The 17,149-nt window shown below is 37.7% G+C and overlaps 3 protein-coding genes across 4 annotated transcripts in view; 1 reads left to right on the forward strand and 2 right to left on the reverse strand.

Moving 5' to 3' along the window:
- LOC107598434 (E3 ubiquitin-protein ligase RNF115-like) overlaps positions 1-2,144 on the reverse strand; it is a 9,907-nt gene extending 7,763 nt beyond the window's left edge. The window contains exons 1-2 of the mRNA XM_016289771.1: positions 2,013-2,144; positions 962-1,020 (exon numbers count right to left, since the gene is read on the reverse strand). Of these exons, the coding sequence (XP_016145257.1) occupies positions 962-1,020; positions 2,013-2,090 (137 nt within the window). The 5' untranslated portion in view covers positions 2,091-2,144. The remainder of the gene's footprint in view (positions 1-961; positions 1,021-2,012) is intronic.
- A 715-nt stretch (positions 2,145-2,859) lies between these two features.
- polr3c (polymerase (RNA) III (DNA directed) polypeptide C) lies at positions 2,860-12,191 on the forward strand. Of its 2 annotated transcripts, none has more exons than XM_016289774.1 (15): positions 2,860-2,870; positions 4,394-4,540; positions 4,665-4,929; positions 6,018-6,221; positions 8,496-8,578; positions 8,668-8,769; positions 8,978-9,070; positions 9,275-9,355; positions 9,472-9,523; positions 10,085-10,145; positions 10,229-10,379; positions 11,340-11,441; positions 11,528-11,577; positions 11,666-11,815; positions 11,912-12,191. In XM_016289774.1, the coding sequence occupies exons 2-15, from the start codon at positions 4,394-4,396 to the stop codon at positions 11,991-11,993; spliced, it is 1,623 nt and encodes a 540-aa protein (XP_016145260.1). In that variant the 5' UTR covers positions 2,860-2,870; the 3' UTR covers positions 11,994-12,191. The 2 variants fall into 2 exon arrangements, with proteins under 2 accessions (XP_016145260.1, XP_016145259.1); XM_016289773.1 differs by lacking the exon at positions 2,860-2,870 and adding an exon at positions 3,223-3,339.
- Positions 12,192-12,771: 580 nt separating this feature from the next.
- Positions 12,772-17,149, reverse strand: part of LOC107598435 (integrin alpha-10-like) — a 52,641-nt gene continuing 48,263 nt past the window's right edge. The window contains exons 22-31 of the mRNA XM_016289772.1: positions 16,840-16,932; positions 16,655-16,731; positions 16,296-16,385; positions 15,710-15,794; positions 15,506-15,619; positions 15,302-15,409; positions 14,360-14,473; positions 14,155-14,250; positions 13,066-13,179; positions 12,772-12,933 (exon numbers count right to left, since the gene is read on the reverse strand). Coding sequence (XP_016145258.1) covers positions 12,877-12,933; positions 13,066-13,179; positions 14,155-14,250; positions 14,360-14,473; positions 15,302-15,409; positions 15,506-15,619; positions 15,710-15,794; positions 16,296-16,385; positions 16,655-16,731; positions 16,840-16,932 — 948 coding nt within the window. The 3' untranslated portion in view covers positions 12,772-12,876. The remainder of the gene's footprint in view (positions 12,934-13,065; positions 13,180-14,154; positions 14,251-14,359; positions 14,474-15,301; positions 15,410-15,505; positions 15,620-15,709; positions 15,795-16,295; positions 16,386-16,654; positions 16,732-16,839; positions 16,933-17,149) is intronic.

A 17,149-nucleotide genomic window follows, 5' to 3' on the forward strand; every position in this document is an offset into this window, starting at 1 on the left:
TTTTTTGTTTGTTGGTTTTTTTAGTTTGTTACTCAGGCGCAGGCAGTGCGCTGCATGAGACAAAAAAGTAATATAGCCAAAACAACTCTTTAGTGTAGATGCATGTTGATTTTATCAGACGATGCCGCGATTATAAATGAGAGTGACTCCTGGTTAACATTAAAAGGGGTCGTGTTTAGTCACTATTTAGTGTGGTAATTTTTTTTACAATATTCACTCATCATGACAGTAAAATAGGGCATTCTAAGTCAATATACTGCAGTATTTCCTCTCTCAATCAGTAGAAAATATGGTTAACACCCGGTCATGCATGAAAAAAAAGTACCGTCATGTACCGTGAAACCGGTATAATTTAGAAAAATACCGTGATATAAATTTTTGGTCATACCGCACAGCACTAAGATGTGGTATGTCCAGCATTGCATTCATAGCATTCAAAAGTACTTCAATCAATAACAGTCGAGAGGTTCTTCATGTACTTTCACAGTATGCACTAAATATAATGATTTCAGACACAGCACAGGTCTACTAAAGACCTAATCATATAAATAAAAAGAGGAGACATCCACAATGTGCAGTATGCTGGAAATCTAAGACCAGGATTGAGAACCACTGATCTAAATTCCCCAATAAATTCCAAAATGACAAACTAAACTGAGCTGGAATTCAACACAATTCAATCAAATCCTTCATGTTCCTCTGGCAGAATGGATGCACAATCTATGAATGATCTACAACTTTTCTTGATGTATCAATCCTAAAAAATTACATCACAGCTCTGTGTTCACATCTTTTACTTCTCATGTCCGTTTGGTGGTGCTACGAATCCAGGTGACACAATCAACTTATTTATATTCTCCAGAAGGCACTGAAAGAGCTGCCATGTTAATGCAGCAGTGCAGGAGTTGCAACATGCCACTGGAGACAACGAATGAGGAAGTGCGGCCATTGAAAAGCTCACCTGGAATCTTCTGTAACCTCCTCGATGAAGCCCGAGTCACATCTGGGACAGATATACTCCTGAACACAAGCAAAATCACAATTAGAATACAATGTCGGAAAATCACACTGTTGACATCAACACTGAAAACTAACAAATAGATAGCTGTGGTTTTGTGAGGACACACACATTTGCATAGCACCACAACACAGATTTATTTGAATTTTAAAACAAATATTCACTCCCTGTAATGTGTGTCACAACTGGCTGATTTAAGAGGCTGCTTCCTTATTTTTTTTCTCAAGATTTGAACAGGTCAAGAAGACAGGTCATCATCCTGTGGGTCTCCAACAAAAGTAGGACAATGGCTGCTTATCTTGACATGCAGCACAACTCGGAACACTGTTCTGCCTCATTCACACGATATACACCAAGCATGAACCAGTTATGATTCATCTTCTAAATACAGTAAGACGTTTACTAAGTTAAATGGGTAGTAAACAAGGGATTACACACAACTCCTCCTCACCGGAACAGCTGATGATGGATTGACTTACTGACACACTAACCAACAAGTGCTTAAATTAAACAGTCATTGACAGATTAGACAACTAACTTAAAACAGAAACAGAAATATTTGGTATTCCGGTTTCGCTTTTGAAGAGAGTTCAGGATTTAAAGACGCTTTTAAAAATCTCTCAACGGTAACAGCATGAACTGAACATTTATTAAAGCCCAAAATGTCTTAAAATGTGAATAAGTCACCATTTGTAAAGAAAGATAGCACGAAAACACATGACAGTGTAGCATTTGTGCTAAAGGTAAAAACACGTCCGTTTTCCCGTGTACGAGCACCAGTCTTATGTTTAAAAACACCGGTCATCGATAAATACGTTTATTTTCAGTGTGTATATACAAACAAAAAGGCACGACAGGCCTTTCGCCCACATCAAGTTGATACACTGCTACCATGCTAACTTTAGCACAACAGCCAAACCTGCCAAAGCGACAGCGGGAGTACAGAACCCGACTAAGATGAACCGGCTGTGCGTTACAAGCGACGCGGACTCACCGGCAGTTTGGGGCTCACTTCACCCTTACAACAGTGACAGAAGAAGCGATGCGGAGGGACCGCCGCAGCTTCCGCCATGTTTTCCGTGAGACTGTCTCTGTCTGTGTCCCAAACAGCGGCAGCAGCGCAGGCCATCGGTCCGCCCACTGCAGAGGGAGGCGCTCTGACATTGAGCGTTCGGAAGTCCGATTCATTGTAGCGAGTCGATTCACTCGGACGGTTGAATGAACTGGTCAAAACGATACATTGATTCAGAGTCAAGTTTATTTGTCACACATCCTTACAGCTGCAGTGAAATGTGTTTTCTACAAGCCTCAGACTGTAAATAGTCCAATTAAAATCAAGGGAGTGATTAATAAACAATAATGAATATTAAAAAATGAAATTAAATAGCTCAAAATGTGTTCCTGTCTCAATCAGGGCCATCCTTAGGGGGGTGTAACTGGTGTGGCTGCACCAGGCCCCGCGGTGAACGGACCGAGAGGGACCCCGCTCCCTACCTCGTACCGGGCCCTGCGCATCTAGGATGGCCCTGTTCTCAATATGTCTCTTTTTATAGCGAAATTGATATTTTTGTTGGATATTGTCGTATATTATGTTTTCAATATGTCATGCATCTAATTGTTTTACCCTCAGAACATAGTTTTTATAGTCGAGCGATTCACATTCGGTTCTTCTGAATCATTAAAAGAATCAGTTCATTGCAACGATTCGTTCGCTGATCAGGCATCACACTGGAACTCCACATGAACACGGAAATTCGTCAGTGCTGATCGTTACACACCGCCTGATCAACACATGTGAGATTAAAAAGTGAAATTAAAACTCAAAACACCTACAGCTAGATACTTTTTAGAGGTAGGTTCATGTTTGTGCATGTGCATGATTTGTCTTTTTGTGCAATGTTAGGCTACATGAGATGTTTGAGTTGTAGAACGGCTAGACAGCAACTAATGCTGCTTTCATGTGTTAGTTTGTGTGACGAGTATCACCTAGAACCTAAATATGAATAATTATTCCTGTACGTTTTGAATATGATGTTCTTTTAGTGCTATTAATATGCAGCTTTTACTGTAGCTACAGCTTACAACACTGTGTGGTCTGTGCTAATTTAGTTACAGATACAAAAGAAAATGTTGTTACTAGACATTAGAAAAAGCAATAAAAAGGTGTATCTATATATATCGCTGATCAGGCATCACACTGGAACTCCACATGAACACGGAAATTCGTCAGTGCTGATCGTTACACACCGCCTGATCAACACATGTGAGATTAAAAAGTGAAATTAAAACTCAAAACACCTACAGCTAGATACTTTTTAGAGGTAGGTTCATGTTTGTGCATGTGCATGATTTGTCTTTTTGTGCAATGTTAGGCTACATGAGATGTTTGAGTTGTAGAACGGCTAGACAGCAACTAATGCTGCTTTCATGTGTTAGTTTGTGTGACGAGTATCACCTAGAACCTAAATATGAATAATTATTCCTGTACGTTTTGAATATGATGTTCTTTTAGTGCTATTAATATGCAGCTTTTACTGTAGCTACAGCTTACAACACTGTGTGGTCTGTGCTAATTTAGTTACAGATACAAAAGAAAATGTTGTTACTAGACATTAGATAAAGCAATAAAAAGGTGTATCTATATATATATATGAATATATAGTTTAATATATATATATATATATATATATATATATATAGTCATAATTTATATATAGCTCACATCAAGAATATATCATATTTATCTGTTATGGTTATATAGTAGTAAAAATAACTGGGCTTATTGGCAGTAGATCAACACTGACCGCTCATGCCTCTGGAATGAAATAATTTAATGATGCAGTCAGTTTAGAAACGACTGTGGAATACAGATTTTGAACTCACAGTCATTGTTTATATTTATAAAAAACTGTGTATTAAAGTTTATTTAAATGTATGTATATACCTTTTATTCAACATTACTTATTACTAAAACTAATTTATTGTAAAATATTAAAATACGTACCATTAGTTTGAGAGTGAAGGCATTCATCAATTACATCATTCACAATGCTTCATGGGAGTTTTTGTTTCTTTAGTAACAGCAACTTTACTACTTCTGATTGGTGGATCGTTCTTCAGGATTATGGGTAGTGTAGTTATTCATTGGGAATTCATCAATTAAAGATGAGTTTAAAAACATTAAATTGAAACTACAAAGACTCTGGGCTGCTACAACCCTGCATAACTGCCTCAGGGTTTATGGTCTGTCCTGAAAGCTTTATATTTTGCCACTAAAATATGATTCCGCTCATTTGTCAGTCCTGCAAAATTTGTGTTTATAAAACCATGTTATTTCATCAGGTATTTAATCTGTTGTTCCTCTTTTTTCTGCAGATGACAGCGCAGGAGGTGCGTTTATGTGGGCTGTTACTGCAGGAGCATTTTGGAAATGTGGTGGAGAAAGTGGGCACTCATCTCATCCGCAGTGGAGTTCTGAACTTGCGAGCTCTTGCCCATGAGACCAAACTTCCTCTTGACCTGGTAATGTCATGTACTTAAGCTTTCTCTATCACACCCTTTTCTCTCTTGTGTCATTCTTTCTGTCTTCCTTTTGCAGAGCCAGTAAATTCATTGTGTTCTCTTTAACACACTCTTTTCCTGCTAGGTCAAGAAGTCTCTGTGTGTGCTGGTGCAGCATGGGATGTGTACGTTTGGTGCTGGGCGTCGTGGTCCAGCAGGACCTGTGGAATATCGCATCAACTGTGAGCACGTCTTCCACATGCTCCGTTATCCACGCTACATCTACACCGCCAAGAGTCTTTATGGAGACACAGGCGAGCTTATTGTTGAGGAGATACTGCAGAGAGGACAGATGACTATGAGCAGCACAGTCAAGACTGTAGCAGACCGGCTGACCCACAATATGCCAGGTGAGAAACTATAAGAATACAAGTAGACTGAAGGGCTTAGCAAATGGCTGCAATATAACAAAGAGTGAAAAATTTAAGGGGGTCTGAATACTTTCCGTACCCACTGTATGTAAACAAAACAGGATTTAAAAAATATAGTTTTTTAAAAGGATTTTGGCTTACAGTATATGTGATATAAACAGTATAAAGTATATAAACTTTAAAGCAAACTCAGCCCCTTTAAACCAAACTTAACTGAGGCCATCTTGGTATGGGTATGGTTTGCATTGTCACCATTCACCATATTTTCACAATTGCATAATGGCAAATATTTTGGAAGCTATTTTACCATACAAAGGGAATGTTGGCATACAGAAGAGGAAATTAGTTGCATATATTTTTGTTTTATAGAGTTGACAGAAACCTATAAAAAATGATTGTACACTTTAAAGACAAAAGTCTTTATTCTGCCTTGAAATGTTCTGTGAAAGTTAATATAGGCCTACATACTGTTATTCTATGCATTTTAGTTATGGATGTATTAAATTGTTTTTTTGTATGTACCACAATCAATCTCAAGTTTTGAACTTTTATTTTGATAAGAATATATGTTTTACTGCATCCATTTTTAGCTGAGAAAATACAACAATATATAATAAAATGTTTATTTATGCCAAGACTAATACAAGATTTTTTATTGAACACAGAAGCTTGTACTGGTGCTTCTTATTCCATGATTAAGTGAATTAAAATGTTTATTCAACTTGTTAACTTTGTACTCTAACATTCAATATAATTTTCATTCTCATACTTAGTATAATATTATAAAGTTGGCTGGGTTTCACAAAAATAACACATGAAAAGCAGACTGAGACTGTCACAGCTGAAAAAAAAAGGATACGAGTTTTTAAAACCAGTTCTTAAAACCAAGTTCTTCATTCACTTTTTGGGCTTGTTTGTTTGTATTCTTTAAAGAGGACCAGACAAATGTGGTAGAAAGAGAAAGGACGTTATTATTACATCTGAAATATGCTCCATCCACTTTCTTATGTCTTGACTTCTATTTGAGATGTACCTATTGAAATTCTTTTTCTTTTTTTTTGCACCAGAGGGCCAGAGTATGGACTACAGTGAGGTTGTCTCTGTGTTTTCCCAGTTGGTTGAGACTCATTTCCTGCAGCGTTGTCCTCCTTTGGCCTCAGCAGGATCATCAAGCTCAGGAGCAGTCGACACCCCCCTTCCGGTTGCAACACAGCCCACTGAACCAGAGAACCACCCAGACTGTTACAAACTACCCTATATCAATCTCACCGGTCAGTTACTTCAGTCAAAACACTCATCACATACTAAGAAACTTTTTAGTGGTCAACCTCTGGCTGACTTCTCATTTAAAGCTTTGATGGACAGAGGGACGAAGGAATTCTTAAAGCGGTTAAGCCTGCACTGGGGAAGTCTAAAGCGTCTTCCCGAGGGAAGAAGCTGATACTCAGGGTGGAGGACATGGGTGGGATCTGAAATAATTTTTCGGGCCTGTCTGATGATAGTTTCAGCAAAGACAGCCTGAAGTGTGGGATGCTGCTTAACTTCCATGATTTTCATGGCTCTCTGTGTTAACTGTGTAATCTGTGATTTCAGCTGTACACTGAGATTGCCAAACCAGGCAGAGATGCCATACCGCAGAAGGCTCTCAATTACAGCATGATAGAAGAAAAGCAACACTCTCTGGTTAACACCAAAGACCCTCAGCCTGCGTAGAAAGTGTAGTCGCTGTTGAACCTTAGTACAGATGTTTTCTACCTGAACACTCCATGTCAGTTTGTTATCAATGTGTATGCCCAGATATCTGTAGGAATCAACCTGGGCTATGTTCTGGTCATTGATGGCCACTGGTAAGTGGTCTCCAATGGATTTGGGATCAAACACCATCTCCACTGTTTTCTTAGTGTTGATGATGAGAGAATGTTTGTCGCACCACTGAACAAAGTTCTGAACCTCATGTTCATATGCAACGGATTCTGATGTATCTAATATGAGACCCAGGATAATTGTATCATCAGAGAACTTAATCATGTAATTGTTAGCAGTACTACATGTACATTCATTAGTGTACAGTGTGAACAGTACTGGGGAACTAACACCCCCCCCACTCCCCCCCGAGGAGCACCAGTGCTGATGGTCAAAGGTTTAGACCGCATCCTATTCACCCTGACCTGCTGACTACGATTAGTCAGAAATGAGTGGAACCACTTAATAATAAAGGGGCTGACATTCATCCGCTGCAGTGTTTTCAAGAGAACATGAGGCTGCAGAGTGTTAAAGGCTGAAGTAAAATCTACAAACAACAGTCTGGCATAGGCCTTAGGATTCTCAAGATGTTTAGTCACTAGGTGCACTATACTGTTGATTGCATCATCAGTGCCTCTCTGGTTTTTATATGCAAACTGGTAGGGATCTAACTGTGGGCCTACATCAAGCTGTAGTTTGCTCATGATGAGCTTTTCCATGCACTTCATCACAACAGAAGTTAAGGCAATAGGTCTAAAATCGTTATTTTCCTGCGGGCAGGGTTTCTTAGGGACGTGTGTAATAATTGCCTTTTTCCATTGTGTCGGTACAGTGTGAGAATGCAGGGACCTCTGGAAAATGGGGCACCAGGCAGGTGTCAGTTCATCTGGACATGTTCTTAATAGAAAAGCAGAGATGCCATCTGGACCTGTGGCCTTATTGACATTGATTTGCTTAAGAACCTTGTTGATAGATTTAGGGTCAATCTCTAGCCTATCAGTATCATCAATAGCAATACTATCAAGCACCATATCACATTCAACTGAGAAATCATGATTGTCAAACCTCTTATAAAAATAATTCAACTCATTTGTTTTTTCCAGTTCATCTACAACATGCAAAGATTTCTTGGAAAATGGGAAAATGGGGCACCAGGCAGGTGTCAGTTCATCTGCACATGTTCTTAATAGAAAAGCAGAGATGCCATCTGGCCTTATTGACATTGATTTGCTTAAGAATCTTGTTGATAGATTTAGGGTCAATCTCTAGCCTATCAGTTTCATCAATAGCAATACTATCAAGCACCATATCACATTCAACTGAGAAATCATGATTGTCAAACCTCTTATAAAAATAGTTAAACTCATTTGCTTTTTCCAGTTCATCTACAACATTCAAAGATTTCTTAGTAAGTTTCATGTTGGTGGCTATTTTCATCGAGTCCCATAATTTTTTAGAGTTCATAGTTTGGAGGTTTTCCTCTATTGACCCCCTGTGATGTTCCTTTGCTTCTTTGAGTTTCTGGTTCAACTCTTTTTGTACAGTTTTAAGTTGTAAGTGATCTCTGATCTTAAATGCCTGTTTTTTCCTGTTAATACAGTCCTTCACCTCCTTTGTGATATAAGGTTTGTTGTTGGGGTAGACTTTTATTTTAATGGTTAGAACCATGTTACGGATGAGTGAAGTTACCACGCCGGCTCACGCTGCTTTCACACAAGCTCTTTCAGCCAACGAGGTGATGGACAGACATGCACATTTTGTATTGAGAATAAAACTTAGGTGGTTGAATTGTGTTCATTCAGGTCAAGGAAAACGCAGACGCTCAAGCGAGGATGGTGAAGCTGACCAGCGTGCGGCAAAGAAAGCCCGGACGGACAATAGTGAGGTATTACGATTGTGATGACGACGTCACCCATTCACATGTTCATTAGTTGAGTTTTTTTGCATTGTACATCTGTTTTCTCCACTCTCCAGTGTGGTGATGACGGGATCTATTGGCAGGTGAATTTTCAACGCTTTCACCTGCACTTCAGGGACCAGGCCATCATTAGCGCTGTTTCCTGTAAACTTGATCAGGTGACTATAACCACCGCTCTGTATATATCAAATAATCTAAGATGTGCTGTGAGATATAATTAGGTTGTGGACTGAATATTCTTTCACGGCTGTATCTGAGACAGAATGTTCTGGATTCTCACATTTAGACTTTCTCCCCCAGGGAAATAAGTAGTTGGTAGAATGTAGGTCTTTATCGGCTAAATTTCTCTCTGTTTCTCCCCTGTAGAGTAGCAGTGAGATTGTTAGAACCATGTTACGGATGAGTGAAGTTACCACGCCGGCTCACGCTGCTTTCACACAAGCTCTTTCAGCCAACGAGGTAATGGACAGACATGCACATTTTTGTTTCGTAAGGGCCCTTACTGAGAAACATTTAAAGAATGTTGTCGAATTATTTTAGGATTGAGTTCATTTGTGTTTAAAATGACAAATGACTGTGTTAACAGTTGGTCCTAAAGATCAGCTTAGAAGACCAAACCAGATTGATGTGAAGTGTGATCAAAGCCTTACTGTTTTCCATCAGATTTTCCGAGCTCTTCTATCCAGTTATAACATCGCCAGACCAATTTTAGATCAATACCTCTCTCTCCTGGTGGATGATCCGGTAAAGCAAAGCTTACTCAGATACACACTACTTTATAGTTGCTATTTATACAGGAGTTAAATGACTTTAGAATGTTTTAAATGACTTCAAAATGTATATGTATTTTTTTCTACTAGATGGAATTTGTGGGGAAGACAGGCGACAGTGGAGGAGGAATGTATGTCGTCAGTATCCCTTTAAAACACCACCTGAAGGACAAAAGGATACGTCCATGTCTAACTGCAAATAGTTTTTATTTATTTTTCAAAAGTATGGGTTTTTTTTTTTTTTTTAAATCTTTTATTTAGCAAGGCTGCATTAAATTGATTAAATGTGACAGTAAAGATATTTGAAATGTTACTGAGATTTCTGTGTTAAATAAATGCTGTCCTTCTGAACTTTCTATTAATCAAGGAATCCTAAGATATTTTATTATACACAGTTTCCACAAAGTAATTCAATTATAATAAGAAGTGTTTCTTGAGCAGCAAATCAGCATACATACATTAAAAAATTAACCATTAAAATGTATTAATATAGAAACATTACTTCTATTAGTAATACATTATTTTGCTGTGTTTTTGATCAAATAAATGCAGCCTTGGTGAACATAAGAGGCTTCTTTCAAAAACATTTAAATCTTACTGACCCCAGAATTGTAAACAGTAGTGTATTATTATGTATGTAATTTTTCTAACAACATAGTAGGCAACTAATAATAAATTGGTTGACCCTTGACCCTGTGGTCAGATCTACACCGTGCACTGGCTAACCTGGCCAGAGCTACCCTGGAGTCTGTGGTCCAAGAGAGGTTAGTAGAGTCGTAGTGTTTTAGCTTCCCGAAATCTTTTGATTTAGTTCTTAGTTGAATGATGTGGCTGTGCTTTATGTTAGGTTTGGTTCCCGCTCAGCTCGAATCTTTCGTCTGTTACTGCGGAAACGGCACCTGGAACAGAAGCAGGTGGAGGATTTTGCCATGATTCCAGCCAAAGAGGCTAAAGACATGCTGTACAAACTCCTGTCTGAGAACCTGGTCCAGCTCCAGGTAACACACTCACAGGTTCTGTCCATCTGAACGGATTTACAGCAGCATTTCTCACTATGTCAGTGAGTTTCTAAAGCTCAAAGTAAAAAAAAAAAAAACACAAAAAACTAGGTACTATGATATTTCATGACAAAATTTGCGACCATTAAAAAATGTATGTTCTATCCACCTTATTTTTAGCGAGAAACGTACTTTTTTACCTTGAATGTGCAAAGCCTCTGGTGTCATATGGATATAGTACATGTGAGGGTAGTATGAAGACAATCCGTACTACATTCGCCATGTTTGATTTGACACGGCACCAGTTGCATTGCTTACCTGCCATTCACACTCCCATGGCCTTATGGGATAGTAAAGTGTCCTTTGAATGCACACTCCAGAATGTCGTCGGAAATATGCCATCTGGGTACTTTTCACCTAGTGGTTTTTTTTTGGCATACTGTTTTTCACATACAATGTAGTAGTTTTCCTCACAAGCTTTTAATAAAAAAGTTCATAATTATTATTACCACTAATGCAACATTTATTTTAAAAAGTCAAAAGTTTTGTTTGGATGGTTGTTTTAATTTAAAGCTACACATAATCAGCATAGTTTATACCACTGTCTTAGCTCATTGGATGATCGACAGGTGAGTATGTGTCATTTGATGCTGTCTGGCATTTACACTACAAAACGTTTTTTACTTTCTGACTACCTTCAAAAGTAGTTTAAGTGATCACAAAACATTTTGGACCATGTTTTCACCTGTATTAAGTGCTGTCCACTCGTGATTAGACCACCTGAAAAAGGAAAGTTTGCCTTGTCAACTAGCTGAAATAAAGTTTTTAAATATATTATTTTATTTCTGCTAACGTTTATTTTATTTAAAGTGGCGAATTAAAAAAAAAAAATGGTTTTAGTTGTAGTTAACTGTAATAACCCTGGATAAGGCTTCATACCACTTTGTATTGTATGTGCAGGAAATCCCAAAAACGCCAGACTACGCCCCATCTCGCACCTTTTACCTGTACACAGTTAATCAGCTGCCCACTGCCAGACTACTTCTGCAAAACTGCTACAAGGTACAGAGCTCATACAAACATCCTTGGAGTGTTTGTTCAGGTCTTTTTAAAATGTTTTGACATATTTGTATGCGGACCCCATACAGACCGTTGGCAACCTGATCGAGAGGCGGCTGTATGAGACCAAAGAGAACAAGTAAGTCCCTCCTTTTGTCAATAAAAAAACATTTAATCTAAGTACTAGTTCTTAATTACGTCATTAATCTGTTAATTGATTTTTACAGGCGACTTTTGGAAAAGTCTCAGCGAATTGAGGCCATCCTTGCATCCTTGCAGGCCACAGGGGCAGAGGCGGCCCAGCTGACGGAGGTGGAGGAGATGATCACAGTTCCAGAAAGACAGCAGCTCGAGTCCTTACGGCACCACATTAACAAGTACCGGACAAACCAGTTACTCTCTGCATAAGAATCAGTCACATGATTCATGTTCGGCCAGTCATTAATCTTTTCTCTTTGTGCTCGTGGTGGCAGGTTGGATTCCAGTGAAAACCAGGTGGATGAGACCATATTTCTTCTGAAATCCTACATTAACTCTACACAGGCCTCTCACTGACAGATTTCATGCAACTGTAGGCTAGTTCAGAAAACAAAGTTGTTGATGTTTGTTTGAAAAGATGTGAAATAGGTGGCTAAAGAAGAGTAGATGGGACTATTGCTGTTTTCAAACGGAGATGTTTATTTCTTTTGCAACAAATCAGTGACTGATTTGTATTTAATAGTGTTGAGTATTTTGTGTAGTTGTGAACAATTTTATTTTCCACAGGAAAACTAAAGATGTAATTCTTTTATTTAATGGTTTACAATTTTTTTTATTTCATAATTTGTCTTGATGTCAAAAAAGCATGTGCCTTGAACATGAAGACTGAAACAGACATTATTTCTGTTAAGAAAAAAAATTTAATAAACTGATTGCATGGTATTACTACATATGTTTTCAACTTAAATACAAATGTAATTATTTTCTTTTTCACAAATAGTGCATTTGCTTGTTTTCCTGCTCGTTCTTTCAATGCAATGCAATTGTAAATGATCTGGCTCTATGAAGCCAGCGAGTTTCACAGATCAACCTTCTTTCTCATTCGGTAAAACTTTTTGCAACACTGGGATTCATGTGCTTTTTTGTGCCTTTGAGAATACAAATAAAACGTTAGGTGTGAGAACCTACCCCTTTACGTGTCCGTTTATTAAATACTTTGGCACTTTTTGTTTTAGCACTCTCAGCTCCATGTAAAATATTTCATCAGGTTTAAATACATTCTGCAGATTTCCCCCCAAAATCAGCAAAGAAAATGAATAAGTCTGTAGATTCCACCTGGACTTGATAATGGATATTTTGTGGTCCTGGAGCAGAAGTGCCATGTCTCCAAGTGGAAGTAATGACTACAAAAGGCATTTCTCCTGGTTGTAAAGGAAACTGCTCAGTCTGCTCTGCAGTGTCAGTTGTCATCGTTCTCATCCTCTTCCTTCCTCTGTTTCCTTGTGAAAAACCCCAACTGTGAAGAAACATTCAACACATGGCTTAAGACTGCTGAGTGCTAGTAGTTTTAGTAAATATAAAATGTTTTGGGTAGTAATGCGCTTCAGATGTAGCCGCTGTACACCTGCTTATATGTTGTGCTCAGTACCTTCCAAAGGATAAATACTAAGAGTGCAAGAAGCAGCAGTCCTCCAATGATGCTGCCAATCAGAATCCAGAGAGAGATTGGGATTGAACGCCCCTTCAGCACTTCCAAAACCGTCTATACATACAAAGACATCAAGAGATGATTTGTAGGGAACAGTTTGCAATTCATTTCAAGTTTGATTTTGATGTAACAGCAGCAATATATAAGTGAGTGGGTTACTACTTTTTAATAAGCCTTCCCATTAACACCATCATTTATTAAGATTTATCTGCGGATATGGAATGCTAACAGAAACAATAGGAGGGATTTATTACGCGAACAACATACAGTAATAGGCCAATCATAGTGTGATGGAGGCTTTATCTACTCATTCATTCTCAATAACCAATTTCATAATATTTGTGTTGTTTTAATTTTGTACTGTGGATCATTTTCTCATTCAATATTTTTGAGGAGGCACTGCCTAGTAGGAAAGGATTTCATTTTTGTCAACAAGCTTCTTTTTTTTTAACACTAACAGACAACTAATAGAAACTGGAGAAATTACATTAAATGTGCATACATTATTTAACGTACAGTACAGTGGCCTCCAAAAGTTTAAAACCTCAGATACAAAATGTAATTTAATCCTGAAAATAAAGTAAGTATTTTGCATAAATGGACGGATGAACGAACAAATGAATGAATGAACAGTTTCTTGGTCACTAATCAAGTAAATTTGAGATTTTGTGAATTCAAGTTTTCGCTCAAATTGGCATGCTAAAGTAAAACAGAAACATTTCATAAAATTAAAATAAGAAAATCATTTCACAGGTGGTCTCACACTTTTGGACCCCTGTGTAACTGTCTTCCAATGGTTTATGACAGGGGTGTCAAATCCTGCTCCTGGAAGGCCAACGTCCTGCACAGTTTAGCGCCAACCAGCTTCAACACACTTGCCAAGAAGTTTCTAGTGAGTCTGAAGACCTTAAATGGCCGGTTCAGGTGTGTTTAATTAAGTTTGGAGCTAAACTCTGCCAGACAGTGGCCCTCCAGGAACAGGTCTGAACACTCCTGGTTTAGGAGTTTATCTCCTGTCAGTTTTCTCACCTCCCTCAAGAGGGCAGCACTTCCCATTGTAATCAGACTGGACTCTCGAGCTGACAGCTGGTAAGAGCCCACAATTGTCACTGCTTTAAACTTGGCCTGACAGAAGCACACAGTAGTTAGAGACTGAAACACAAACACATCCCAGTAAAGACATCTGACCTCTGTAGCCATCTGCCTGTGCGTACTAAAGTCTGAGAGATGTCACCTGTCTAAAGAAGTTGTCGTGTATCCTCCTGGTGATACGAATCAAGGCTGTCTGTTCCTTCAGTAGCTGCTGGATGTGACACACGATCTCCACACACCAAGAGGAAGTGCAATTCTAAATATGAAAGCAAAAGATAAGATGCTTAACAGCAGTACATAAATTAGCGGTTATTTTTACATATAGACAATACAACACAATTATTTCATGCACCCTCTGATGGTGGTTTCGGCCCTGGTACTTTAGGTCAGGGGTTTTCAAACTAGTGTTTACAAGGAAGTGCTAGGGAGTCTGTGGAAATGTTTAAAGAAAAAGTAAAAAAGTAAAAAAAAAAAAAATAATAATATTAAAATGAATGAATAAATAAAATGTGCTTAAAATAAATAAGTACATTTATTTACTTAATTAAAATGACTTAATTTACTTAATTTATTTACTTAAAATAATTAATACAAATAAACTAAAAATGTAATCATGTAACAATTTATTTCCAAATGAAATGTAATATATATATATATATATATATATATATATATATATATATATATAATTACTTTATTAATTACAAGTATAAATTGCATCTTTAAACAAAACAAAAAAAACATATAGATGCATTTGAAATTTTAGGGTGGGTATCCCTCTCTATTTCGTAGATATGCAGCCAAAACTCTCTGGTTCATTCCAGTTTGTTTTTATTTTATTCTCTCATCAAATCAAACACTTAACAGGAATTTTATCCCACTTTTTAACCAGACAAAGAGCAATGTCTATGCAAAGACAGCAAGTTGTCAATTTCAAGTCAAGTTTAGCACAAATCAACTAAACGCACTCTCAAAATTCCGTTGTTAGTCCTGAAAACTTAATGGATTTACTTCAGTTATAGAATGCAGTTGTTAATTTCTTTTATTACCAAACCGGCAGTGAACATAGTATCTGTATTCTCACCAATAGTTCAGTTTTCTTCATGTTTTCTGGGTGAAGTGGACGTACATCTCTCTGACTGGACTTTAACTTCGAAAGATCACTGATTATACTGCAGTTCACACCTGAAGACTACAAATAAACAGAAAAACCATCAACAACTGCAAGAACACAAAGATGCATATGAATTACAGTAAGACTGTATACACGCATGCACGTGATACTAACATTATGAGGGAAAGCATCAACCACAGTCGCAAAAACTCTGTCTCCTGAAGCCACGGCAGGCAAATTGACGCTCAGCTCCAGATTACTGACAGCGTAACAGCCCAGATTCAGCACCTGATAACAAAAACATACTCACATGTACTCATGAGCTTTCTGATTTTTTAAATATAAATGAATGTGCCGATCAGGTTTACTTTCACCCACCCTGAATTGTGTGTGGAACCCGGGTCCTGTCCCCTCAGACACGGTCCTGGTCGGGTGAACCTCATAGCGGTTTAGGTTGGATTCACTGAGTGAAATTAACCGAAATAAGACAACCACATATGCATACTGTACACTGAACATGCATACATTTTTTAAGGTCGTACTTAGGTGTAAAAGGGAAGGTGATGTTGGGAAACGTATAAAGGAAATAATAATAATTTATTATTATTTATTATTAGTGCTCTTTGGATAAGGGATGAAACAGCGTAAAAACATATAAGGCCAAGGCACTCGGGATTAAGAAAATGTAAAAAGCCTTTATTTACTCATGGCTATTTAATAAAAAAATTGAATTGAATGAACTATAAAAGGACTCTGAGTAGCAGAATTTTCATTTTGAATTTAAATTATTCTTTTTGGCATAATAATAATAACAACAATAATAATTATTTATTATTATTATTATCATTTTGTCGAATAAAGATGTGTGCTGCTACTACTGTAAGTACTGAAGTTCGCATTAGTGGTCAACTATTCAGTCAGACATTCAGACGTATGTACTGGATCTTCACATTAAGTATCTAACCTTGTGATGAAGAGATTGGGCTCATACTGTACAATACTCTGTAACTGAACACTGTTGTCCAAAAATGTGCCTTCACTCTCCACACTGTCACTGTGGAAAAACACACATTTAGTATACATTTTAACATAACACATGCTTGTTTACATCTGTAGATGTGCAAATGTTGTGTTGAAATTTTTGTGTGCTGTACGCAGAATGACACAGAAGTGTCATGCCACAATGTCGAAAATGACTTCAAATGCATCTTCCAAATGTAATTATTAAAAATAAATGGCCATAACATCCTTGGGCAGTGCCATTTGCTAATGGTTTAAGGTGTGTTTGTGTGTGTGTGTGTGTGTGTGTGTATGTGTGTGTACCTGGAAGCAACAAGCTTCATCTGGATCTTACTGATGAGAGATGTACAACTGAACTCAAATTCCAACATGAAGTTCACCTGAGAAAAATGAGGCAGTTGGGAGAATCACTGGTCAATGAACCAAAACAGCTCAATGATTGTTTCAATGAATCATGACAACAAAACGTTGTCCTTTCAGAGGCTTACCTTCGACTGAGAGCGGAACACTGGGTAACTGACATTACAGGAGAGACTGTTGGAGCTTAGAGCTGTGCATTCAATCTTAAACTGGGCATCTTCCTACAGAGAGAGAAGGAGAGAAAGAAAGAGGCAAGACAAAAAAGAGGCAGAAAGAGAAATTGCTGTAAGAAGCAAGACCAAGTGTGATTCATGAAATAGTGGATTGTACTGTACTTTTGTATAATTATGTGTACAAATAAGAATATTTTGTTTACTTACACTACCGTTTAAAAGTTTAACTTTAAAAAGTTAAAAAAAAAATTATTTAAACAATGTC

Source organism: Sinocyclocheilus grahami, unplaced genomic scaffold, assembly GCF_001515645.1.
Source record: "Sinocyclocheilus grahami isolate Dianchi unplaced genomic scaffold, SAMN03320097.WGS_v1.1 scaffold251.1, whole genome shotgun sequence".
Classification (NCBI taxonomy): Eukaryota; Metazoa; Chordata; class Actinopteri; order Cypriniformes; family Cyprinidae; genus Sinocyclocheilus; species Sinocyclocheilus grahami.